The sequence below is a fragment of the Vulpes lagopus genome, chromosome 1 (assembly GCF_018345385.1).
Source record: "Vulpes lagopus strain Blue_001 chromosome 1, ASM1834538v1, whole genome shotgun sequence".
Taxonomy (NCBI): domain Eukaryota; kingdom Metazoa; phylum Chordata; class Mammalia; order Carnivora; family Canidae; genus Vulpes; species Vulpes lagopus.
In genome coordinates this window covers 116,517,203-116,544,725 of record NC_054824.1, presented here as the reverse complement: position 1 = coordinate 116,544,725, position 27,523 = coordinate 116,517,203, and the positions used below count along the sequence as shown (strand labels likewise).

General features: G+C 35.7%; 1 protein-coding gene across 3 annotated transcripts in view; it reads left to right on the top strand.

The window, feature by feature from the left end:
- SMCHD1 (structural maintenance of chromosomes flexible hinge domain containing 1) overlaps positions 1–27,523 on the top strand; it is a 214,730-nt gene that overhangs the window by 105,013 nt on the left and 82,194 nt on the right. For all 3 annotated transcript variants that reach the window (XM_041746908.1, XM_041746916.1, XM_041746923.1), the window contains 6 exons: positions 1,602–1,792; positions 3,453–3,562; positions 3,819–3,889; positions 10,431–10,602; positions 21,185–21,343; positions 21,613–21,727. In XM_041746908.1, the coding sequence (XP_041602842.1) occupies positions 1,602–1,792; positions 3,453–3,562; positions 3,819–3,889; positions 10,431–10,602; positions 21,185–21,343; positions 21,613–21,727 (818 nt within the window). The remainder of the gene's footprint in view (positions 1–1,601; positions 1,793–3,452; positions 3,563–3,818; positions 3,890–10,430; positions 10,603–21,184; positions 21,344–21,612; positions 21,728–27,523) is intronic.

Here is a 27,523-nt window from a genome sequence, read left to right as displayed (position 1 = left end):
TCCATCCTTCCTTCCCTCCCTCCCTCCCTACTTCCTTTCCTTTCCTTTCCTTTCCTTTCCTTTCCTTTCCTTTCCTTTCCTTTCCTTTCCTTTCCTTCTTTCCTTCTTTCCTTCCTTCCTTCCTTCCTTCCTTCCTTCCTTCCTTCCTTCCTTCCTTCCTGATTTTATTTATTTATTCATGAGAGACACAGAAAGAGGCAGAAACATAGGCAGAGAAGCAGGCTCCCTGCAGGAAGCCTGTGCAGGAGACACAAAGAGCAGTAGAGATATAGGCAGATGGGGAAGCAGGCTCCCTGCAGAAAGCCTGTGCAGGACTTGATCCCAGGACCCTGAGCCAAAGTCAGACGCTCAGCCACTGAGCCACTTGGGTGCCCCCGGAACATTTTTTTCATCTTCATTTACATGTACTAGTTTCTTTGCATGTCTCTCTTCTTACCTTTATTCCACTAACGTCTAGAGAATTGGAATACAAGAATAGATCTTGTGATGTTTCTAACAATGACACAATATTTTCATTGCTAGGGCAGGTTTTTGCTGGCTGGTCAGTTAAAAAGAATAAAGGGTAGATGTGACTGTACCAGTATAGTAAATGAGGTTTTAAAATTGGCCCAAACATTTTAATGTTGTTAGACTGAGCAAAATGCTTGTGACTAAAGTATTTGTAAATAGGAGAGTAGCTGGGAACCCTGGGTGGCGCAGCGGTTTGGCGCCTGCCTTTGGCCCAGGGCGCGATCCTGGAGACCCAGGATCGAATCCCACGTCGGGCTCCCGGTGCATGGAGCCTGCTTCTCCCTCTGCCTGTGTCTCTGCCTCTCTCTCTCTCTCTGTGTGTGTGTGTGACTATCATAAATAAATAAAAATTAAAAAAAAAATAGAGTAGCCATTTATCCTAAGTTCCAGTGTGTTCTTATAAGCAGAAATTATTATTTGTGACATTTAGGTTTATTTTCAGAAAAGAATATTGGAATAAGATACCTACTTAAAAAGGTATGATATATACTTATTTCTAATTGAATCTTAATCTTACATCTATTCAATTTGTATATTATTTAAATCTATATTATGATAACTTTATCAAGACATCTCAATACTAAAGATACCAATTGTGAAAATTGCATCATTAGTTAGCTGATAACATTGTAAATATTTTTTCTTGCTCATTTCTAAAATTACAGGAGTTTAATTTGTAGGACAGTTTTTCCAAAATTTAATAGCAGAATCGATGTTTAATATTCAAGCCAGTAAGCATGTATAGCTTGAGAATTTTTAATTTTTTAATTTTTAATTTTTTTTTTAATTTTTATTTATTTATGATAGTCACAGAGAGAGAGAGAGAGGCAGAGACACAGGCAGAGGGAGAAGCAGGCTCCATGCACCGGGAGCCAGACGTGGGATTCAATCCCGGGTCTCCAGGATCGCGCCCTGGGCCAAAGGCAGGCGCCAAACCGCTGCGCCACCCAGGGATCCCTAGCTTGAGAATTTTTTAATTCTTATATTTCAGAAAAGTTTTTGCTGTTTAGATGTAGGCTTCTTAAAATACTTAATATCAAATTTTTATATACTTAAAAGTTTTTTAATTGATCTTTAAAAATGGCTTATAGATTGCACACCTGGCACAAATTGAAGATGATAGAGCTGCAATGGTTATTTCTTGGCATCTGGCGAGTGACATGGACTGTGTAGTCACCCTGACCACTGATGCTGCACGTCGCATCTATGATGAAACCCAAGGTCGTCAGCAGGTCTTGCCCTTGGATTCTATTTATAAGAAGACTCTTCCAGACTGGAAAAGGTTAGAAAAAAGTGGGAGTGATGATTTTTTTCTGAAATATCTTTTCTGTTAACAAAGGGCTTAATTTTAAAATGGTTTCTATAAAAGATGCCTAAAACTGAGCAGGGACTCAAATTATCTAGATTATTTTTATCTTCATTACAAATGTGTACACTTCATGAAAGTGGGTATTGCAGTGTATTTACTCATATATGCTGGCCATATTTATTTTGCCAAGTAAATCTTACTTGTATGTAAGTTACACAGACACATACAAACCCAAAGAAGATTTTTGGCTTTTACCTAGGAAGGATGTCAATATCATTGATGAAATATGAAACTCTTTTATTTGGAGTAAGGGTATAGATGAATGTGTTTTGTCCTGTTTGTCCATTGAAGATAAGTAGTCATGTTTTAGGCAGAGAAGATATCTATTGGAACTGCCAGTAACAAAGTTGAAATGTAAGAGACCATCTAGTTAGAATGTTTTATTATTTTGGTTTAAGTAATTATTTCCTCATTTACTTTTCAAAATATGTTTTTAGGGAATAACCATGCAAACCAATTAGGCATTTTTTTATCTAAATTTAAAAATACTTTATATATAGTCTGATTTTGATCTTAAAACACTGGAAGGAAATGCTAACAAAACAAAAAAATGTAGAACAGTATTGTTAATTTTCTCAGATTCCTAAACAAAGCTTTACAATTGGGTAGGATAAGGGACTATAAGGAGAATAGGAACTCTAATATATTAAGAGTTTACTGTATTATTAAACTAATGTAATTCATTGTAATCTAAAAATAGTTTTAGGAAACAACCAGAATTTGAACTCAAATCTATCAGTTTCTAAAAACTCCTGCTGTATTACTGGTCAGTACCCATTTTAAACAGTATTGGAAATCTAGTCAGATCATAATTCCTGTATTCATAATACTTTTTGTGTGAATAATTTTTCCCTTTGGGGGGGTGCTTCTTTTATCAGCAGAATCTGTGAAGACAAAGTTAAGAATCTTTGATTTAGGGAAAATAAGGATTTGGTATTTAGGACTAATGTTTGCACTAGAAACTAGTTATCCTGTCTGTTCCTGGTGTTGTAGCTCTTATTGAGATTGAGTTAATTAGCTCCTAGAACCACCCCTACCTACCCTCCAGCACTCATACTTTCAAGACTTGTGAAAAGCTATGCCGCATGGAACCATGAGAAAGGTCCTGACACTCCAGTCAGCCTCCACTTCTTGAATATCGTTGTTTTCTCTGGGCTTCAGTTGTTCATTTTGTACTGTGTGGGAAGGGACAGGGAGCCAGAGTACCAGATCTGTCTCCCTCACGTGGATATCTTCCCCTGTCCATACTTGGGCCACTCTCCACATAATATAGTCATATTATTGGCATCCCCATTTAGGGCTAGCTTTAGAGGCTGCTTTTCTTTTTCCCTTGTCAAACTCAACAGTTAGTTTATATTAATTTTAGTAGACAGATAAAACTAAGTAGATATTCTTATATAGTAAATATTCTAATTTCTAAGAGTGTAATAGTTAATCATTAGGAGTGTCACTTGTGGATGAGGAAATGATTTAAGTGATCACAATACTGATAAGCAATATATACATACTATTTTATATATTTTTTTATTAGAAGTATATTTTTAATATATTTTTAAATTTTCTTTTTATTCAGACCTCTACCTCATTACCGAAATGGAAAATTGTATTTTAAACCCATTGGAGATCCAGTCTTTGCCCGAGATTTGTTAACATTTCCAGATAATGTAGAACATTGTGAAACAGGTAAAGGAAATTATGGTGACTTTTTAATAGAGATGTTACCCTTATGATCCAGATATACAAATTACTGGTTGTAGAAATTTATGTTCTTGTTTATTTAATAAGTTATAGTTTTATCAATATTTTAATCTTATTTTTTCTTGTTAAAGTGTTGAATAAAATTCTAATGTTACTGTTCTTCCTAAGAAAATTTTGTAATGTGTTAATATTTTAATATAGCCAAAAAAGATGTCATAATTTTTTAAATTTAATTTTTTAGTATTTGGTATGCTGTTAGGAGACACCATTATTTTGGATAATTTGGATGCTGCCAATCATTATAGAAAAGAGGTATGTATTTGAGTTTTGTTTTTTTTTTAATTTGTAGCTCTAATTTTAATGTATATTTTTAAAGCTTAACATACTAGGGCCCTATATAGAAATAATTTTATGATAATGTTCACATGACTAACCTTGTCAAAACTGATTTAAATCCTACAAATTGACAATCAGTGCAAAAATGGGTATAATATGAATGAATGGGCCAAGAAACAACTTCAAATGAGATATGTTTTTGGGATTTGAAATTTTCCAAAATTCAAAGCCAGTAGCTACTATTGATGATAGTATTGGAAAAAGGGTATTCTCAGATAATGTTGGTGGAAATGTAATTTGGTGTAACTCTTATTTGTTGTTAGGACTGCTGTGATAAAGTACTACAGACTAAGTAGCTTAAATAATAGAAATTGATTGCCTCACAATTTTGGAGGCTTGAAATCCAAATTCAAGGTATGAGCAAGATTGATTCTTTGTGAGAGCTATGAAGCAAGGGTTTGTTCCAGGCTTCTCGCCTTGGTTTGTGGATGGTCATCTTCTCCCTGTGTCTGTTCATATCTATGCCTGTCTATATCCCCTTCTTATAAAGATACCACTTAATAGATAAGTACCTAACTTTATGACCTCATTTTAACTTCGTTATTTCTATGAAGACACTTATCTTTAAGGTCATGTTTGGAGAAATTGAGGGGTTAGGACTTCAACATTGGAATTTTGCAGGACAAAACTCAACTAATAACACCTTTGAAGGGCAGTTTGCAATATAAATGTTTCAGTTATCTATTGCTACCTACCAAAACACTGCAAAAATTAGTGGCTTTAAACAATAACAACATACTAGTTCTCAGGTCCCTGTGGACATCTCTGAGTAGTGTTAGCTAGTTGCAGTGGTGGCTAGTTACACTTAGAATGGTGGGAGCTCCAAAGTGCCTCATTCACACAGTTGGCAGTTGGTGCCAGTTAACTTTCTGGGAATTCAGCTGCATCTGGCAACAGGCTCAGCTGGCTCTGTCTTCTGGGATTACTGTTTTCACACACATCTCTACCCCAGGGTGCTGTAGTATAATGCCATTAAGAATTTTTAGAAATTCTTATCTACTTAAGAGAATCTAAGGAAGCAGTGCCTTAAACCTGAGGCCATAACAAAGGGACATCCTTAACCTCAGGATATATTTTACAAGCTGGGCACTGTATTTTATTCTTAGTTCTGAGGCTCTCCATTTTGGTCACAGAACAAGCCGGAGATAAAAATCACCCAGCACATCCAAGATTAGAAGTATTTCCTCAAAATTATTTTTATTTCCTTATTATCTTTATTAATTTCCTTGACATTAGTTCCTATTTTTATCTATCTCCCACTCATACTGACTAGATGATATTGGCTACTGCCTAGGCATTCAGCTATAAGCTGGCAGACTTGGATCTCTCCAAATGAAGGTATATATAAGAGTATAAAAGATTTTATAATGAGAAACATTGGAAACAATTTTAAATGTCCATCATTTAGGATTGGACAACTAATTATAGTAATTTATACAGTAATTTATACAGTAGAGTATATGTTGCTGTTTAAAAAGTGTAATAAGTTTTTATGTCCTAACAAAGAAGGTGTACAAAATATATTTTGTTGAAAAGGTTAAAATTATGTATAAAATGATTCTTTCTTTTTAAAAAATAAGCTTGTGGTGAGGGGACAGGCAAAATGGGTGAAGAGGAGTGGGAGATACAGACTTCAAGTTATGAAATGACTAAATCATGGGAATAACAGACACAGCATAGGAATATAGTCAATTATACTATGATAGCAATGTACGGTGACAGATGGTAGCTACATTTGTGGTAAGCATAGCATAAAGCATAGAGATGTGGGATCATTATGTTGTACACTTGAAACTAATATAACATTGTGTATTTCCGATACTCAGAAAACAAAATAATTTAAAAATATGTGAGTTATGTACTCTAAACAAACTGAAGAATGTATTTTATACTGTTGGATATACTTAAGAGTTATCACTTCTATTTTACTTTTAAGTTTTACTTATGAAAAAAGAAATCTCAAGGAGGGCCTTTCAGAGGACTGTTCTCTAGAGGTTGAATAAAATAATACATGTAAAGCATTAAGCATAGAGTCTGGAATATGGTAAAATTCCATTAAAGTTCTCTTTGTATCTGAGATCCAGGGGTCTTGAATTTTTGTAATACACAGGAGGGATTACATTTAGTGAGTATAGTGTTAGGAGCTTGGAATTACCAAGTGATAAACATGTATGAAAAATATAGGTTTGTGAGTTACTATAACTAAAAATGAGTAAGAATGTTTGTAGTTACATAAGAGAAAACAGGCCAGTTTAAAATATAAGCCAGTATCTATAGAAAGTGTATTCTAGAATCGTGGATACCTTAGAGATAATATATATACTCTCACTTTATAAATGAGAAACTTGAAGTTCAAAACAAATAATGAAGCTGTACCAAATCACACCAACTTATGGCAGAACTAGAACCATCAGAGAAATTTTCCTTTGGACCCAGTTAAGAAGAAATAAATGTACCCTGATTTACGAGAGCTAAATTAGTGAGATATTGAAAATTATGCAACTAATTGGGGAATAGTATTTGATATTTTCATGAATGTTTCCATGGGAACCTAATAATGGCTATAATATACTATACCAGAAAATAGTTGTGGATGGAGAAGCTACTATATTCTGGTAGTGATTAGCGTATTTATATATCCTGATTTACAGAGTAGAAATCATGCCCATTAAATGTCATGACAATATAGAATCTATTAGGAGAAGATGAGAAACTTACTAGTGAGGATAGAATTAACAAATTTGGATAATAACTAAGGTTCTACTTATTCAACATTTGGACATTTGACTATATGAGATACAGTGGATGCAATTACATGTTGAACAACTGGCTCTCTGGTCAGTGGGGTGATGGGACCCTGGTTTGTAGCTTTTGCCCATGGTGTATTCCTATCATGGCTGATTTCCAACTGCCTATGTGCAGCCATTGAATGAAGTGCTCAAGAAGATTGGCTCTCATGACCCAGTAAATTCTTGCTCCAGCACATCATCCAGGCACAGTGCTAGGCACTGAGGGTTATACAGAGATGGACTAGACAACTCAAATTCTTGCAGAGATTAACTTAAAGGCTATTTCTGGCTATATATATCATTAGAGTATGTATCTTAATGTTTAAACTGGCAAAAAAGTAAGGTTTCTAAGTGATGGTAGAACTCAAAGATAAATAGAACAAGCCAGGTTTTGCTTAGAGAACATGTGTCAAACTAATTGAAATTGAGCTCAGAGAGTAGGAAATTGAGTGTCTCCGAGGACAGGAAACAAAACCCAGGGCCTTAATCAGAGTGGGGAATCTGATTCCCAATAACCGGATCCCCCAAAGGGCTAACCCTTAGTATAAGTTGAGCAAAAATCCTGCCATTTCCATTTCAACTCCCAAGTGCCTCTGCAGACTGCAAGATAATTATTGCTCTTGAACCTTGGCACCAGGTAGAAAAGGAAAAACAAAACAAAACAGGTTGTTTTCCTAGAGAATTCATCAATATCAATAAATTGGCCTTTGTTTGCAACCAGCATTCATAATACTTGAATGGTCTGAAAAATCTCAAGGTAAACATTTGGTTTCACATGGTGCTGGACTGGTAGTGTCCTTAGATACCTGATTGGAGGAAACACAGATTATCCCTGGAAGAATTCATCTTTATCTTAGACCTGAAGTAATTTCCATATTGAACATTAAAGCAAATATTTTTAAAGTGTATTTAATATAATTTAAGAAGTGTTGAAAATGAGAAAAGAGCAAGTTGACTTGAAAAAATAAATAGAGCTTCGTTAAAACTAGAAAATATACATTAAGAAAAATAAGATTCTCACTGGGAAGGTTAAACAGCTTAAGAGAGAATTAGTGAATTGGAAGCTAGGTCAGAAAAATTGTCCAGACTGCAGCCCAGAGAGAAGGAATGTAAGAGAAGCAGGTTGAGAGTCGTGGACAGAATGAGAAAATCCCAAATAGTAAATAAAGTCTAATCAGAGTGCCAGAGTGGAGGTAGAAAAGGATCATAAGGCAGTATCTGAAGAATCTAATGGGTGAAAACTTTTTCGAATTGATGAAAAACACTGATCCATAGCTTTAAAAAAGAATGTAGAGGTGCCTGGGTGGCTTAGCTGGGTGAGCATCTGACTCTTGGTTTTGGCTCAGGTTGTGATCTCATGAGTCGTGGGATCAAGCCCCCACATTGGGCTCCACACTCCGCATGGAGTCAGCTTGAGGATTCTTTCCCTCTGCCCCTCCCTGCACTCGCTCTCTCGCTCTCTCTAAAATAAATAAATCTTTTTAAAAAATTAAGAATGTAACAGAATATATGACAAAAGCTGGTGCATTATTTGTTCCTCATAATTCGTGTAGCAAATACTGATTGCTTTGCTTCTTAAGTTTTTAATCAAGTCTTGTAATTCTACCAGTTAAGTACTATTGGAAAGCTTTTCTGAGAAAAGGCTTTTATGGCATCCCTTTGTAATACTGTTTTTGCTAGTGTTACTGTTTTCCCTTCCTCAATACTTTATGCCATTTACTATTTCAACCTGTCAGCTCCTCTGTTTATTCTACCCCCACTCCTAGTCCCCACAACAGTGTTGAATAGGTATTTCCCAGAGCCATTGGACTGTTGCTCACTCACTGAATTTACAAAAGCTGTTATTACCATTTTTGTCCTAATTGAGTGCTTAGAAAGGTAGAACTGTAAGACTGAAGGACACTTTGAGAGTTGAAATTGTCCATGGAAGTAATATTTGCAGAATTGTTGTAGAAGGGAGCCAGACTGTCCTTTTTACTGGAGGCTTGTAACTCCTACTGTCAGTCTGTTAACAAGAGAATGGACAAGTCTATAAATTTGAGTGTGTGTTAATTTAATATGGCATCAAATCCTTAAAAATATCTGAGTTCTGATAAATGGATAGTACATGATTCCAGTTTGTATTTTTAATGTTCACTTTAAGAAAACATATTAAATCCAAACTAAAACTAAAAAAGATGTGATTGTAGTAAAACAAAATTATAGTAAAACAAAAAGATTGATTTCACCAAAGAGGTTTTTTTTTTTTCACCAAAGAGTTTATCATAGATTTTCCTCATATAGTCATCTTATTGCATTTAAATTTTCTTTTTAAGATTTTTTATTTTTGAGTAATCTCTACACCCAACATGGGGCTCAAACTTAAAACCACAAGATCAAGAGTCCCATGCTTTACCAGCTGAGCCAGTCAGGACCCCCTGCATTTAAATTTTTTTTAAGTATCCACTTCAATGGGAAAACATTTGTAAAGTACCTCTGGAATTATATTAAGAATAAATACTAGTTATGATTTTATGTTATTTTTTCATTTATATTTTTCATTTTTAAAAATCAAATTTAATATTTTTATAATTCAGACTAAGCCCAATATTAGATTGAATTAGGTATTTTTACATATTGTTAAATTATATTCTTCAATCATTTTTTTTTTTCTTCAATCATTTTTTAATATATGTGTTCTATTTCATTGTATGGATGTACCCTAATTTATGTAACTTGTTGAGACATGCAAGTTTCATATCTTTTCATAAAACAGTGTTTTAGCGCAAATTGTTCACATCTGTGATTTTTCATCAGAATAAATTCTTAGAAGTGAATTGCTGGGTGGGTCTTGCAAAACCAAGCTTTTTAATACTTACTATATTTTCTTTGGGAAAGGCTGTCTCAGAATAGATTAGTACAAGAAGACTTTCTCCCTAGGTCTCCCAACATTTCAGTGTGTGGTATGTCTTAACATTCTGAGTAGTCAAAAGATCTTACTTGAATTCCGCCTCTCTCATTTTACATTTTATTTTTGTCTATTTCCTAGGCCTTTTTTGAAAGACCATTCTTAGAGATCATGAAATACTAAATCCAATGTCTTTCTTTTATTGTCCGACTTCTCTGAAGCATCTAATTCTTCACTAACCCTTCCTACTTCGCACTCCATGACTTAGGCTTTACTACGTAATTCTAGTCATCCCAACTCTGACATTACTAGCTCTTTTTCTTCCCATAGTTGAGATCATGGTATTATCCTCTAAAGATTCAGCCTGTGCTTTTCTGTCTGTATTCTTCAGTCTCATATCCTCTTTTTGCTCTCCCTTGGTCATCTGGAAAATTTGTATCTATCTAATAGAAGGAAACTGAGGTAGTGATGCTGTGCTTTTCAGATCATGGCTCTCTGGCTTCTCTCTTCCTTCTTATTATCAATTAAGCCATCAGTTTGACTGTTTCCATTTGCATTGTCGCTATTCCAGTGTAGGTTGACACAAGAAGTAATTAATTCATCTGGCCTGCCTCTAGGTTTTTACACCCAGTTCATCTTATATTTCACTAGCTTATCTTGTGAAAATACTACTGTGATCATGTCATTACTAATCTTAGAACCCATAGTGATTTGCTCATTCTTAAAACAATTGAGATACATTTTATAGGCTCACTAATTAATATTCATTTGCTTACAATAGGTTGTTAAAATTACACACTGTCCTACACTGCTCACCAGAGATGGAGATCGCATTCGAAGTAACGGAAAGTTTGGGGGTCTTCAGAATAAAGCTCCTCCGATGGATAAACTTCGAGGAATGGTATTTGGAGCTCCAATACCAAAACAGTGCCTGGTCTTAGGGGAACAAATAGGTAGGTTGAATAAGTACTTAAATAACAATTTCTCATTTGATTTCAATCCTTTGGGGCTTATGTATGATACTCTAACATGAAAAATTAACCAGTAAAAATATGAATACAATGTTTTTATCAACTACTTTTTTATGTCAGATAGTTTTGAATTATATAGAAGGTAGGTGACTAGATTACAACTAAGAACTTTAATTTTAGGGTGCATGACACGTGACCTCCCTCCCCGGTTTTCCCTTCTGCAGGCCTTTCCCCTTTACAAGAGGTCGGTCCCCTGCAGGCTGTTTGCTCTTTTATATAGTTATAATATGCTTGGGTATCTACTTTTGTAGCAAGAAAGTCATTGTCATTATTAGCTTTAAAAATGTTTTTGACTACTCTAAACACCTCTTAGAAGCAGAATCATATACGGTTATTTGTCCTTTTGTGACTGGTTTATTTCACTTAGCATAGTGGCTCCCAGATGCATCTGTGTCGTAGCATGTGTCAGAATTTCCTTTCTTTTTAGGCTGAATAATATTCTCCTGTATCCATATACTTCATTTTCTTGTTAACTTTTATTAAAGCATTATATGCACATAGAAAAGTATACACTTGGTAAACACATAGCTTGATAGATTTTCACAAAATGAGCACTGCTCCTGTATTAAGGAATAGAATATGATAGATCCCACAGAAAGTCTCTTGTGCACTCTTCTGTCACTGCCCAATCCCCTCTCGAAAGGATAACAACTTCCTTGACTTAAACAGTATGTCTGTTTTCATAACTTACGTAAATGGAATCATGCAATGCATACTTTTTTTGCGTATCTGACTTTGTTCATTCAATCTATGTATGTTAGTTACTCATTTTTCATGGCCAGATAATATTCCATCATATAAATATACTGTAGTTTATTTCTTTATTCTGTTGTTAAGGAACTTGGATAGTGTTCAGCCTGTGATTATTACTTCAGCCACCAGCAATATTTAAAGTAATAGCTGGGAAAGATGGTGAGAAGAAGGTTGTTTTGTGTTCTTTTATGATATGATCAGTCAGGTACAGCTGAAAGAGGAGATCCAGGAGAGGCTCAAGAAAACCATGTGTAGTATACTCACAAGTCTTAGAGACAGGAGGCATACCATACCACTCAGGACCATAGGGAAAAACACAAGTATGGTGAGGAGACAGAAGACCAGAGCAAGGAGAGTGCTTAGGCTACAGCCTTTATTGAGGTTTCCATAGGAAAAACAAGGCATGACAGGGCAAACAGCTTGGGATCAACTACTATGAATAATTTCAGTGGGCTTTGGGCTGTAGATCTGATCTCTAGGCAAGGGATGATGATTAAGGCAAAGGAATACTGCTGCTTGGGGTGCACAAGCCAGATAGAAGAGGTTTGGCTCTAGATTGGTGAGTTTGCATGCTAATTGGCCAGCCCCATAAGGGGCAGTCTTTACCCAGTCAGAAAGGTTTTTTTAAGATGCTAAAAGCATCATAATACACAGAAAATTAAAATCATATTGATACCAAGGCTGATGCTTCTGTTTATGAGGGCAATGAATGCATGCAAAAATCTCTGTAGACAGTAAGTGAACATCTACACAAACTGATTTTTAAAAAATCAAAAAACAATTCAGGACTAGTGAATCAATATAAAAAGCCTCAACTCATATCACTCTAGCACTAACAGCTCATGGCAGTGGTTCACAAGCCAAAAAGAATTATCTGTGGAACTTTAAAAATGCACAGCTGTCATACTGACAATTTTCAGTTTACCTGGGCTTCTGAATGTTAGTATAACAGTGTGAAGCATCATCTATAAATCTTTGGAAAGGAAACATTTAATTAAAGATTGTTGTGGGTTATCAAATATGTAAAGTTAACAGATAATGCAAGGGTTTCAAAAATACAACAGTTACATATCTTTCTTGGTAAATATCTTCAAAAATACACTACACATACCAACTAATGATTCAGCATTAAGAATTCAAATATTAGGGGCACCTGGGTGTCTTCAGTCGGTTGAGTGTTAACTCTTAATATCTGCTCAGGTCATGATCTTAGGGTCGTGAGATTGAGCCCCCCTCAGTGGGGCTCTGCACGTAGCAGGCAGTCTGATTGGGGTTCTTTTCCTCTGATCCTCCCCCAGCATGTGCGTATGCTCGATCTCAAATAATAAATCTTTTTTAAAAACCTTCAAATATTGGGGATCCCTGGGTGGCGCAGCGGTTTGGCGCCTGCCTTTGGCCCAGGGCGCGATCCTGGAGACCCGGGATCGAGTCCCACATCAGGCTCCCGGTGCATGGAGCCTGCTTCTCCCTCCGCCTGTGTCTCTGCCTCTCTCTCTCTCTCTCTGTGACTATCATAAATAAATTAAAAAATAATAATAATAATTGGAAATAAGAGAATCTAAGACTTTTGAAAAAGAAAAAAAAAAAAAAAAAAAAAAAAAAAAAACCTTCAAATATTAATTTAAAAAAAATCAAATGAGATTATTCAAGATTATTGGTATATATAAAATACTTCTGGTTGTAAGCCAGTAGCAAACAGCCCTGACCACTTTAAGCATGATGGGAACGTACTGGCAAGAAATTGGAAGAAATCACAGATTCAAAGGAGATTGGAAACACCAAGATAAAATCAAGGATGACTCTGTGACATTCAGCAACCTTGAATTCCTTGCACCTAGACCTCAGTTTGCATTTTTTTTTTTTTTTTTTTTTTTTTATGATAGTCACAGAGAGAGAGAGAGAGAGGCAGAGACACAGGCTGAGGAAGAAGCAGGCTCCATGCACCGGGAGCCCGACGTGGGACTCGATCCCGGGTCTCCAGGATCGCGCCCTGGGCCAAAGGCAGGCGCCAAACCGTTGCACCACCCAGGGATCCCTCAGTTTGCATTTTTAACATGACTCAGACTCTGTACTCCTAGGCAAGGGAAATTCCTTCTCAATCAGCTAGCCATAGTTAAAGTGCAGATAGACGAGAACTTTGAGAAACCTCTTTCTTGTATATCATGGGATTATCAGAGAAAAAGCAATTTATCACCACAAAAATTGTCTACGACTAGCACAATTAAAAGCAAAGTGTCTTCTAAGTAATTATCCCTATACGGTGTTTTGCATTACAGTATTTGATACGAGATATGAGCAAATAAAATCAGCACAAAACAAAAAATAAGTATGTACATGTTATAAAATAAGATGATTAAAAAATAAGATCTTGAGTAACATGTAAATACATGAATTTTTTTCATTAAAAAGCAAAGACACTTAGGTTTTAAAAAATCTGCTCCTGGGATATATAAAAATTCTGTCATTTGTCATTTGTTGGGTGCTTAATATATGTCAGAAAGTATAGTAAAGTTAGATGAAGTGAATAAAAAGAGAACTTTGTGGCAATTTAAGTAAGTGACCTACACAGTCCACATGATTAGTAAACTATAAAACAGGAATATCTTCTGTAAAGGCTATGTCTCTCTATGACACTCCTTTATGTTCTTTACAAGGAATCTCCTAAACAAAATATAAATTAAAATAATTAACAAAAATGTCATGTAAATATTAAATAGAAGAAATCACCAGTAACAAGTATTAATCCCAAAGCTGACCTCAAGGCAAAGGCACTAGAAGTGCAAAGATAAATTCATTTTGATGAAAGGATGTATTCCACACTGCAGGTACAAAACTAAATAAACTTGATGCAAAAAATACAGAACCTAAATTTTTAAACTGGTAATAATAGAAACATTGTTTTGAGGAACAGTTTTTCTGTGATAGGTTATTGGTCAAATACACAAGGAATTACCACGTCTAATAAGTATTACCAGTACTTTCTTCGGTATTTATAGAGTATGTCACAAAAATTGGTCATGAGGGAACCCTGGGTGGCGCAGCGGTTTTGCGCCTGCCTTTGGCCCAGGGCACGATCCTGGAAACCCGGGATCGAGTCCCACGTCAGGCTCCCGGTGCATGGAGCCTGCTTCTCCCTCTGCCTATGTCTCTGCCTCTCTCTCTCTGTGTGTGACTATCATAAATAAATTAAAAAACTTAAAAAAAAATTGGTCATGATTTCGGAGAATCAAATTGCTACTCAGCTATAATGAGACTATAAATTTTAAAAAGCAAATCTTATATAGGAGGCATTTTGTAGAATAATGTATTTGAACTTTAAAAGTAATTACTCCTTTCATCCCAAATTAACTACCCCAAATAGTGGACATTTAGAAAAAAATATTTCATCAAAAAAGAAAAAGCTTAAGTGAGCATTACAAATCAGACTTAGACAAGACAGCTGAGATCAAATATCAAATCTATAAGCTAAATGCTTTTATTATTAAATGAGAAAGCAAATTAACTAAGCATTCGAGTCAAATGACGGGAAAAATATATTTCAAGAAACAAGTACAGCCAAATGAATTAGAAGAAGAAAAAACCTTGTACTGAATATGCAATTCCTAGAGATGGTCTTTAGGCAGGAACAAATACAAGAAGAATGTTGGCTCAGAGGATCTATTTAGACATAGAGAAATCTAATTTCTTAGGTTTCTATAACATTTTAAATACATTTAGCATCTCCAAATAAAATGGACTAAATTATAGAAAATTGCAGATGAACAAAATTGCTTCAAATAAGGCAGAAAACTTACATAGACCATTACCTGAGAAAGTGTTCAAACAGTTCATCCTTAAAGTTTTGTAAGTAAATGTTTTATATACACTGTTGTATAATATAAATATGAATAATATCCACATCATTTTATGAAATTAATAACAAACCTGTTTCCAAAAATAGCAGAGAAAAAGAAGACTAGAGATGCCTGGGTGGCTCAGTGGTTGAAAGTCTGCTTTTGGCTCAGGGCATGATCTCGGAGTCCTGGGATTGAGTCCTGCATCAGGCTCTCCACAGGCAGCCTGTGTCTGCCTTTGCCTATGTCTCTGCCTCTCTTTCTGTGTCTTTCATGAATAAGTAAATAAAATCTTTAAAAAAAAAAAAAAAACTGATATTAACCACTCTTCAGCTATGTTCAGGAGGTTCTTGGTACAGTTAAATAGAAATGAGTTTAATATTGAAAGGAACAGTTTAATGGCTTTACATACAATTATTTTGGCCAAGATGTATCTGTGCATGACTAGCTTCTTTGCTTCTGGTCCATATCCTAGTGTTCTGCCTTCAGAAAGAGCTTCCTTGATGACTCTACCTGAAATTAGAAGAGCTTTTTGATACAGAAGTACTATAAGAAATGAGGAAAGAAAATATAGTTAATTTTTATAGTTAATTTTTTTAAGTTTGCATAAAATTTTAAAGCACTGTGAGGAAAACAGGCAAATGACAAACTGGGGGAAAATTGCAACATATGGTAGACATAGGTGTTATAGCCCTACTATTTAAAGCAACCTTTAAAAATCAAGAAAAAAGTTTATGGAAAAATAGGTGACATAAATAAGCAGTTGTCAGTGGAATAATAATAGTTAATATTTGAAGGCTTACTTATGTATTATATACTTTTTTTTTTTTTTTTTGTATTATATACTTTTTAAGCTTGTCACTGGAATGATTTCATTTACTACTGCTCTCCTCATTTGATAGATGAGGATGTTGAGGCTTGATCAAAGGTTAGAGAACTTCCCCAAGTTTAGAACAATATATGTATTCAGCACAGCAAAGTGGAAGAGTAGAAAGAAAATTGTTTTTATTTCTGGATTAGATAAGGTAATTTTCTTCTCCACTATCCTTTTCTATATTTTTTTCCAGATCTGACCGAACAGTGTGTATTTATAATCAGAAAGGTTCTAATTGTTTTTAATACTCACATTCTTTGAACCGTAATTGATCTTCTGAGGAACATGCTTAAATAAACCATCTGACATACACACAAGACTTTTTTCTTCAACTCAGTTGAATATTTGAGAATAGCACTTTTTTTCAAGCTAAACATTAGAAATGTCAAGTGCTTTAGTTGAATTTAGAATCTGGGAAATGCCTATTAAAATGTTAAAAGGAAAGTGGTTAGTACATATAAATGCAAATATCATATATGTTAAAAATAAAACCTGCAAACTTTGTAGAATGAAAAACGAGAAGAAAGTAAGTTGATAGACCTGATTTTTTTCCTAACCTTCCTTTTCTATATTACTCCAAGTTTTTTATAGAGATCTTATAAGTAGAAATACTTTATAAAAAAAATGAAAATAACTCTGGATATTGCAGAAGCCAAGATATGAAAGAAAAAGTTATTGATAGCAACTGAAGAAAAATCCTTTTAAAATAACCAATGATTAGTTAATATATAGTTTATAAATGTGACATTAACACTTCTATTATGTCCATTTATTTCAAATATGTATTATATGTGTGGCCAGTTTAGAGATTAGTATAGCATACCTAATTTATTCTACTTCTCAGTTATTACTCTCCATTTATTTTGTTGTTACTGTTTTTTTTTTTTTTTAAGATTTTATTTATTTATTCATGATAGACATAGAGAGAGAGAGGCAGAGACACAGGCAGAGGGAGAAGCAGGCTTCACGCAGGGAACCCAACACGGGACTCGATCCCGGGACTCCAGGATCACGACCTGGGCCAAAGGCAGGCGCTAAACTGCTGAGCCACCCCCCCAGGGATCCCCTGTTGTTACTGTTTTAAGTAAAGCCACTCTTGATGTTTTTAGAAGTAGTGACCAAGATTATTTAAGTGCTGTAGTATTCAGGGCAAGGATATTTTGTTTTGTTCTATTATGGAAATAAGTAGAGCAGTAACAATGAACTCCCATGGACCTACCATCTAGGCACTCGTATTTCATTCATAATCTTCTTGTCTCACAACTTGCCTCTGACCACCTCTCCCCATGTGGATTATTTTGGAACAAATCAGAGGTTCTACGTATTTTCTCTTTTTTTCTTAGTAAAGTCTGCATTCCCATCTAACTTCTTGAATCTTCTATTAGTAGAAAAGTTGCTTCTGCCTTCTAAGCAAACCTTAAATACTTGACTAATACCAGCCCTTCAGCTGTACTTTCAATTCCTTTATATTATTTTTGGTAGCTTTGCATAGGAGGTCATTCATCAGGATACATTGAAATACTCTGTATTTTCTTGAATATGTATCCTACAGAAGTTAATGCATTGTATTTTGAGCTTTCTTCCCTTTATATGAATTTTTTAAAGTATTTTTCTGTTTTCGTAGGAAAAAAACATGTTTTTTCCCCTTATAAGGTAATTGAAATTTTTAGGCAACATATAAGAACTCAAAAATCATTTATAGCCGAAATTAAATGTGAATTTTGAATTTTTGTCTTTGGCAAAATTCTGTTAAATGAATTAAGAAAGACTTTTATAGACACCATGATAAACAGAAGTTCCATTTCATGTACAAAAAATTCAGGGTTGGGATCCCTGGGTGGCGCAGCGGTTTGGTGCCTGCCTTTGGCCCAGGGCGCAATCCTGGAGACCCGGGATCGAATCCCATGTCGGGCTCCCAGTGCATGGAGCCTGCTTCTCCCTCTGCCTGTGTTTCTGCCCCTCTCTCTCTCTCTCTCTCTCTCTCTCTCTCTGACTATCATAAATCAATAAAAATTTTTAAAAAAAATTTTTTTTTAAAATTCAGGGTTGATAAGGCATATTAAATTAAGCTGCTAAGGGGTACCTGGCTGGCTCAGTTGGTGGATGCAAGTCTTGATCATGGGGTTGTGAATTTGAGCCCCATGTTGGCCATAGAGATTACTTTTTTTTTTTTTAAAAGCTGTTACTGTCTATCTTCCACATAAAATATGAACCTACTGTTAGTACTGCATTTAATGGGAAATATTTAACATTCCATCTTATAAAATACAGGACCACTGTCAATTAAAGTGCTTGAATATACTAATTTCTTGGGTTTTTAAAGTTTGGAAGAACCTCATAACTAACTTATTAGGAAATAGGATATCAGACTCTTGACTATAGAGAACAAATTCATGGTTCCCAAGTGGAAAGGGAGGGGCGGGAGATGAGTTAGTTAAATAGGTGATAGGGATTAAGGAGGGCATTTGGGATGATCACCTGGTGTTTTCTGTAAGTGTTGTATTACTATATTGTACAGCCAAAACTAGTATTACACTGTATGTTACATAGAATTTAAATAAAAACTTTTTGGGACACCTGGGTGGCTAGCGGTTTAGTGTCTGCCTTTGGCCCAGAGCGTGATCCTGGGATCCCGGGATCAAGTCCCACATTAGGCTACCTGCATGGAGCCTGCTTCTTCTTCTGCCTATGTCTCTGCCTCTCATGAATAAATAAATGAAATCCTTTTTAAAAAATAAATTAAAACATTTTTTTAAAAAAGAAATAGAATATCAAGCCCTAATGGCCTGAAGTTTTGTGTATTGTCTTCTGAAGAAGGACAGCATCACTGATAAACAAGTCTGACATAATTTTGTAACACATTCACATACTAAATAAGTATTGTTTTGCAGTATTTTACTGTGTGAAGACTGTACTTTACAATGTAAAGAATAACCTATGTAAAGTAAGAAAACATTATATTACTTTGAAATTAGAAGTACCACATCAGACTAGAAAACCAATCATTTTGCCACATACCTTTAAAAGTTATCAAAAGGTCATAAAGAATTATGGATCATAAGGACCTTGCCCTTGCTCAGTTACGTATAGAATTTGTATATAAATATATGAATATATTCATGAGCATACATGGGTATATGTGAGTGTGTATTTGCCTGCTCATCAGAATGCTAGTTGTTCTCTTTTCCATACACTGTTCTTGACCTTAAAGTGTAGAATATTTCATCTTCTATCTCATGTCATATCTAATATACTCACTCTTAAAAAATTTTTTATAGTTTTAAGTGTAAACTAGTGTGCATGTTAAATATTTGAATTTTGAATGTCCATTCCCATGCATATTAATCATTGTGTGTGACCAGAGTGTCAAGAGGCCAGATAGTAAAATTTGAGGCCTTGTGAGCCAAGAGGCAAAATTGAAGGTGTTATGGAGGGTATTTATGTAACCATTTAGAATGTGACCATTTAAAACTGTATAAAGCATTCTTGTCTGTTGACTGTAATTTGCTGACCCCTAAATTAGAGTACAGTCCCAGTATTTAATATTTAGTGTCTAGTAAATCATACAGGCAAAAAATAGTCTCAAACCTGAATATTGTGGGACACCTGGGTGGCTCAGTGGTTGGGTGTCTGCCTTTGGCTCTCGGCGTGATCTCAGGATTGGTGATCAAGTCCCCCATCGGGCTCCTTGCAGAGAGCCTGCTTCTCCCTCTGCCAATGTCTCTGCCTCTCCCTGTGTGTCTCTCATGAATAAATAAATAAAATATTTAAAAAAAAACAAACCTGAATATTGTGAGGTACCTGGTTGGCTCACTCCATTGAGTGTCTGCCTTCAGCTCAGGTCATGATCCCAGGGTCCTGGGATTGAGCTCCACATCAGGCTCTCTGCTCAGCGGGGAGTCTGCTTCTCCCTCTCCTCCTCCCCCCTGCCTGTGCACGCTCTCGTGCTCTCGCGTGTGCGCTCTCTCTCTCTCTCTGCCAAATAAAATCTTTTTAAAAGAAAAAGAAAAAAACTGAATATTGGAATGCCTGGGTGGCTCAGCGGTTGAGCGTCTTCCTGCGGCTCAGGGCATGATCCTAGGATCCGGGATCAGGTCCCACATCGGGCTCCTTGCAAGAAGTCTGCTTCTCTCTCTTCCTGTGTGTGTTTGTGTCTCTCTCTCTTTCTCTCTGTCTCTGACTCTCAGGAATAAATAAAATCTCTTTTAAAAATAAATAAACCTGAATACTGCAATACATTTTTAGACATAGTAATTTATAGAAAGTTTTTTGAAAATTAAGTATTTTATCAAGAGTGCATTTCTGAAAGCTTTAATAAGGTAATGGTCATATCTTTTGGAAGTATTGATTTTCTAGTAGTACTATACGTATTTAAAAAAAATTTTTTAAGTAATCTCTACACCCAGCATGGGTCAAACCGTGACCCAAGATCAAGAGTGGCACGTTCCACCAACTGAGCTGAGCCAGGCACCTCTAGCGTTTCTATATTTGATGCATTTGCCACCCCCCTCAACTTGTCTGTGTGGAATTAGATTGAATAATGACTATCAAAACATTAACTGAGAGAGTGATCCAGTTCACAGAGTACTTTTACATAGAAAACTTTCCTGACACAAATTTATTAAAGTCAAGCAATTGAAAATTAAAATTTAACGAGCACTAGTTTTGTGCAAGGGTCTAAACTGCATTTTTATTTCATTTGTATACATTGAACAAAGTCTTGAGGCTTTAAAAATGGTTCCCAAATGTTACTATAATACAGTACCTAGTGTTGCTAATTCTTCTTTCCTCAAACACTGACTTGATACGGTATCAGTTTTGTTTTTTTTTTTTAAGATTTTATTCATTTATTCATGAGAGACACAGAGAGGCAGAGACACAGGCTGAGGGAGAAGCAGGCTCCGTGCAGGGAGCCGGACGTGGGACTCGATCCTGGGTCTCCAGGATCACGCCCTGGGCTGAAGGCGGTACTAAACCGCTGAGCCACCTGGGCTGCCGCCCCAGTATCTGTTCTTTTAATCAGATGTCTTTGGTTTCTTTGCAGATCTTCTCCAACAGTATCGTACTGCTGTGAACAAGTCGAACAGTGTGATCGAGGACCTTAACCGTCAGTTAGAGTACCTTCACACTCCTGATATGAAGAAGAAAAAACAAGAACTTGATGAACAAGAAAAGAATCTGAAACTGATCGAGCAAAAACTAGGTTGGTGCTTGCTTTTTGTTACCTGTACTTTCTCTGCATGAGGGCAGATATTTTTGATTAGAGTTTAACTCCAAGAAGAATGTGAATGACACATAACCTAAGTCAACACTCTTATCCTCCAAGTCATCTGATAAATGCTTATAAGGTTTTCTCTTACCAGAAATAGTAGGAAGCATTCTAGGTATGATTAATTCTTTTTCTATAAATTAAGATACTATAATAATCCCAATCTTTTAAAAGTTCATTTTCTGCGTTTTCTATCTTTACAGGTATGACTCCCACACGGAAGTGTAATGACTCATTGCGCCATCCAGCAAAGGTTGAAATGACAGATTGTCCAATTCCTCCTAAAAGAATGAGAAGAGAAGCTTCAAGACAAAATAGGTGAGTTTATTGTGACCTCTGAGTTATCATTGGTTAGTTTATCAAAGCTCTTAAGTCATACTTGAAAATCAGCATGGGGGGCGCCTGTGTGGCTCGGTCAGTTGAGAGTCTGATTCTTGATTTCTACTCAGGATATAATCTCAGGTTCATGGGATCAAGCCACCAAGTCCGGCTCTATGCTGACTGTGGAGCCTGCTTGGGATTCTCTCCTCCTTCTCCCTCTGTCCTTCCCCATTCATGTGCTCTCTGTCTTGTCTCTGTCTCAAAAATAATTCTAATAATAAACTTCTTAAAAAAATAAAAACCAGGATGAATTTATTCCTGATTTCTTCTTTGAGCCAGAATTAGGGGTTTTGTTTGATTTGAAAAAACTAAGTGATAAATAATGAAGATAAGACATAATTATTATATTTTCCTAGGATACTCCAGTTTTCTAAATGATTTTTACTAATTATTTGGAAATGTTTCTAGTTTTTTTTTTTTTTAATTTTTTTTATTTTTTTATTTACTTGTGATAGTCACAGAGAGAGGGAGAGAGAGAGAGACACACAGGCAGAGACACAGGCAGAGGGAGAAGCAGGCTCCATGCACCGGGAGCCCGATGTGGGATTCGATCCCGTGTCTCTAGGATCGCGCCCTGGGCCAAAGGCAGGCGCTAAACCGCTGCGCCACCCAGGGATCCCTGGAAATGTTTCTAGTTTATGTTTTGTTTAAAATCAGTGTCAAGATTTAAATTGCTTTTCTGTTGTTTGGCTTACCTTGTAAATACACTACATTCTGCTTTATAAGATCAGCAGTTTGCTGAGTTAGAATATACAAAACCATTTGTATGTTATTAATTTTTAAAATGCATATAAATGGTTGGTTTGGAAAATCAGATACCATTTAGATAGCACACCGAAAATCCCAGCAAAGCTACCTGCAACCTAACTCAATGGTAAGACAACTGTCCTTTTTAGATTAGATATTAGGCCATCCTTTGGAGGATACCATGATACTAGGATTTCTTGTACATTATTTCAAAAGGTTTAAATATGGACTCTGCCTGAATAAGTGTCTCATTGACTGTAGAGGAGTTTCTTTGAGACTCTGTCAGAATTGGTATTCCATGCCTTATCCATCTACATATTCTACATTTATTCAGTTATTGTTTGAATGCTTATTTTGTGCTATCTGTTGCTGATGAGTAAAAGTAGCATAGTTCTTGCTCCCTCATGGAGCTCTACAGTCTTGTGCAGAAGGATAGTTCCAAAAAGTAAACATTTTCCTGTGTATGGAGTAATGTTAAGTTCTATGAAAGAAAAAAGGATGAAATGATATAAAATGATGGAGAAACTATGTTGGTTGTCAAGAAAGATGCATTTTAGAGAAACTATGTTGGTTGTCAAGAAAGATGAGAAGCTGCCAGCCATATAGGAATTGGTTTCAGTAAACAGAAAATAATGAACGTTCTGAGAAAGTAGCAAGTATTGTATGTTTGTGGAACTGAAAAGATGTTTGTGTGGCTGAGGCATGGGAAGGGGAAGAAGCAAGAGTGTTTGGAGAGGTAGGCAGAAGCCAGGTTATCTGCACTCCCAAAAGAGAGAAATTTGTGTTGCAAAAAATTGTGAGAGAAAATTCCTTATCTCATTGATATCTCTTGAGTACCTAATATTGTGTCCAGATGGGGGCAAGTGTCTTGGAATTGCTGCCTTTGAATTATGGAAGAGAGATGAAATGATAATGAGATTATGAGAGGAATGATGTATATTTATTATGAGCACGCAATATATATATATAGGAACTATTAAGCTGACTGCTGAAAGTGTGTTGGGGTAGTACAGCACCAGAAGAATATTTGTAATTGGTTTAAACACAACAGTTTTTACAAATCATAAGTTCAAAATGATGCAAGAGAATCTTCACTGATGATCACTGGCATTTGCTAGGGTACCAACTCATTATTGTAAAAATTGATATATCCATATAGTAAAGACATTCTTTTTTTTTTTTTAAGATTTATTTATTTTAAATAGAGACTGTGTGGGGGCGGGCAGAAGAAGAGGGAAAGAGTCTTAAGCAGACTCCGTGCTGAGCGGGGAGCCTGATGTGGGTCTCAGTCTCACAGCCCTAAGATTATAACCTGAGTGACTGAAAGCAAGAGTCAGACACTTAACCAACTGCACCACACAGCTGCCCTTTTTCTGTTTTTTTTTTTTTAAAGACATGTTCTTACTTAAATGAACTGTTTTTCAGAGTAACCAGATAGTTGAAGTTGTGTGTGTGTGTGTGTGTGTGTGTGTATGTAAGCATAAGGATAGTATTTAATGATTCATCAGTTGCATATAATACCCAGTGCTTATTACATCATGTGCCCTCCTTAATGCCCATCACCCAGTTACCCCATCCCCCTGCCCCCCTCCAGCAACCCTCAGTTTGTTCCCGTAGTTAACACTCTTATGGTTTGTCCCCCTTTTGCTATATTTATCTTATTTTTCCTTGAAGAAAGTTTTTTATAGAAGTTCTTCTTTAAAAGGCACGATAAAAAATAAATAAATAAAACAAATAAGATTTTAAAAAAATAAAAATAAATAAGTAAAAGGCACGATAAAATTGCGACATGATTTTGCCACCCCTAATAAAATAATAGATTTAGGCATAATAATCAATAGATACTCAAGTGATTAAGTAAAAAGTTGATGGAGAAACTTAGTAATGGAAAGATCAGATTGATACACATGAATCCACTGATTGATCTTAGCAACACTAAAAGTAGGACATTTACTATTATGTGATTGAGTAGGAAATAACCTGAATCCAGTGAAGCTTCTAATTAGTGTTTCCTGAGGTTCTGCGGAAGAAGTAAGCAATCCAGAAAACTATTTTCCCCAAGGTAGTGTGTAAATGGTAACCTCCTAGGTGCTTGGGAAGGAGGTTAATGCATTGCAAAGAATAGATACTGTAAGACATGAGAGCTTAAATCTCTTACAAATTAAGAACAGTTTGATTTAACTACCAGTATAGAGGAAAAAGGAATTAGAAACAAGTTAAATGATACCACCCAGAAGTATCAGCCAAATCCAGAATGTCTAGAATGGGACATTGTACAGGACAAATGACAGTTTTATTAATAAATTGGTTCCATAAAAGAAGGAAAGGAAGAAGGATGAACTATTTGTTACAGAATAAAAGTGATTGAAAGGTATAAGAATCCAATGCAATGTGAAGTCCTTGTCTGGATCCACATTTGAATGTTTAAAATGACAACTTTGAAAAAACTTGAAGAAATTTTAGTATCACCTAGATATTAGCTACATTAAGAAATTTTGTGTATAACAACATCGTATATTTACATTAAAATAAGTATATTATTAGAAATGTGTACTAAGGTATCAGTTAAATAACATGATGTCTGGGGTATACTCTAGAATACTGCCAGGAACGCCTGGGTGCCTCAGTGGTTGAGTGTCTGCCTTCCACCCAGGGTGTGATCCTGGAGACCCGGAATCAAGTCCCACATCGGGCTTCCTGCATGGAGCCTGCTTCTCCCTCTGCCTGTGTCTCTGCCTCTCTCTCTCTGTGTCTCAAATAAATAAATAAATGAATGAATGAATGAATGAATGAATAAATAAATACATACATACATACATACATATATACATACATACATACTAACTAACTGCCTGCCAGGGGGAGTAAAAAATGATAGGATATCAAAACAAGATTGGGCAAAATATAAAACTATTGCAGCTTGAAATAGGAATTCAATATATTTAATCCCTTTATTTTCATGTAGGTTTACTATAATTTTTTGCAGGGTTATTTTGTTGTTGTTTATTTACTTAAGTAATTTCTACACCTAACATGGGGCTTGAACTTATGACCCCAAGATAAAGAATCACATACTCTTCTGACTGAGCCAGCCAGGCACCCCTCCTATAATTTTTAAAGAATATCCAGGTTTAAAAAAAAAAAAAAAAGAATATCCAGGTTTGTAAGATCAGGGAGGAAATACCTACCAAGTAGTTCTAGACTAAAGTATATATTCTTGAAGCTGCCCTATATAGCCTCAACATTGAATTAGCCCTAAACCTTGCAGTTACTACAATACAACTACACATGTCACTAATTTGAATCCTAATTAAGATTTTGTAGCAATTCAGAGGTAGTATGGGCTAGAGTTGATTTTTTTTATCATTATGTTGTTAGTAGTGATAGTATCATTTCCATTGAAGTCACACATGTAAATAAATCGAATGGTATATAAGATTTAGTGTTGTAATGTGAGCCACATATGTAATTTAAAGTTTTCTAGAAGCCAGATGAAAAAGAAACAAAAAAGAAAAAGAAACTGTGAGATTTATTTTAATAATTGATTTTTTTAACCCAGTATACAAAACATTATCATTGCAACATGTTAACAGTGTAAAACATTCTTGAGATACTTTAAATAATTTTTTCATACAAAGTCTTTGAAATTCAGAAGACAGCAAATATTTAAGCACTAGTTACATGGCAAGTGCTCTGGAGCCACATGTGGCTGATGGATACCAAATTGGAGAGCACAGGTGCAAAAGAGAGCTTATGATGATGAAATCTTCTATCTTCTGCATCTTGATGATGAAATCTTCTATCCTCGCATCTTCACCCATCCATTCCCCAGAAGCAACCTTTGTTTTAATTATTTAATTTTAGTTATTCTGTTGTTGCCTCCCTCTTTTTTTTTTTTTTTTTTTAAGATTTTATTTATCTATTCATGAGAGACAGAGAGAGAGAGGCAGAGATACAGGCAGACGGAGAAGCAGGCTGCATGCAGGGAGCCCAACGTGGGACTTGATCCCGGGACCCCAGGATAACGCCCTGGCCCGAAGGCAGGTGCTAAACTGCTGAGCTACCCAGGGATCCCCATCTCCCTCTTTTTTATATACTCTGTCCATCGTATCCGCTTTAAGACAGCACAGGTCACCTGACCACTTGGTGTGGATGTCCATCATCCCTAGCCTACTTAATGACTTTCAGACTGAATTGTTTGGAAATGTTTTAGAACTTTCCTTCTGTCATTATATTATTTAGTTATAGTCTGTACTATAACCACAAGCAAATCCTCTATGCTTTTTTCAAAAATAGAAAGCTATAAATGCACACATTATTTTGACTATGTAAATATTTAGTACTAGGCAGAGTTGTGTGCTAGGATTTTATTGACTTCTCGATAAAGTTTTAGGCCACCAATTAGGGTTCCAAATATCAAGATCAAGTGAGTCTTCCATAGTGTATCAGTTTTTTTAAACATGTTAAATTTTAACTCAGTTCCTATTTAGATTGTTTCTCGGATGTTAATTTTTCTGCACTTTCTAATTTCCTTTTTTTCCCTTTCACTATTTACCTTTGTTTTTTTTCTAAAGAATTTATTTGAGAGAGTGTGAGCATGAGTGGGAGAAGGGGTAGAGGAGGGAAGAGAGGGAGAGAGAAAATCTCTCAAGGCAGACTGTGCTGAGTGTAGAGCCTGACATAGAGCTCAGTCTCACCCTGAGATCATGACCTGAGCCAAAATCAAGAGTTGATCAACCACCTGAGCCTCCCAGACACCCCGTTTCACTGTTTACCTTGACCATATACTCTTCCTCCTCCTCCTCCTACAGTGACTAGTAAATATATATATGTATGTAGATTTCATGGGTCTTCTTTGACTACTCTTGGGTTGAATCCACTGTTTCTTGGATTCCTTGTGTTTCTCTCATAACTTTCTTAGGAAAAGTGTATACAAAAAAACTTGGGAGTCCTTGTGTATCTGATAATGCCATCACTCTGCCTTCA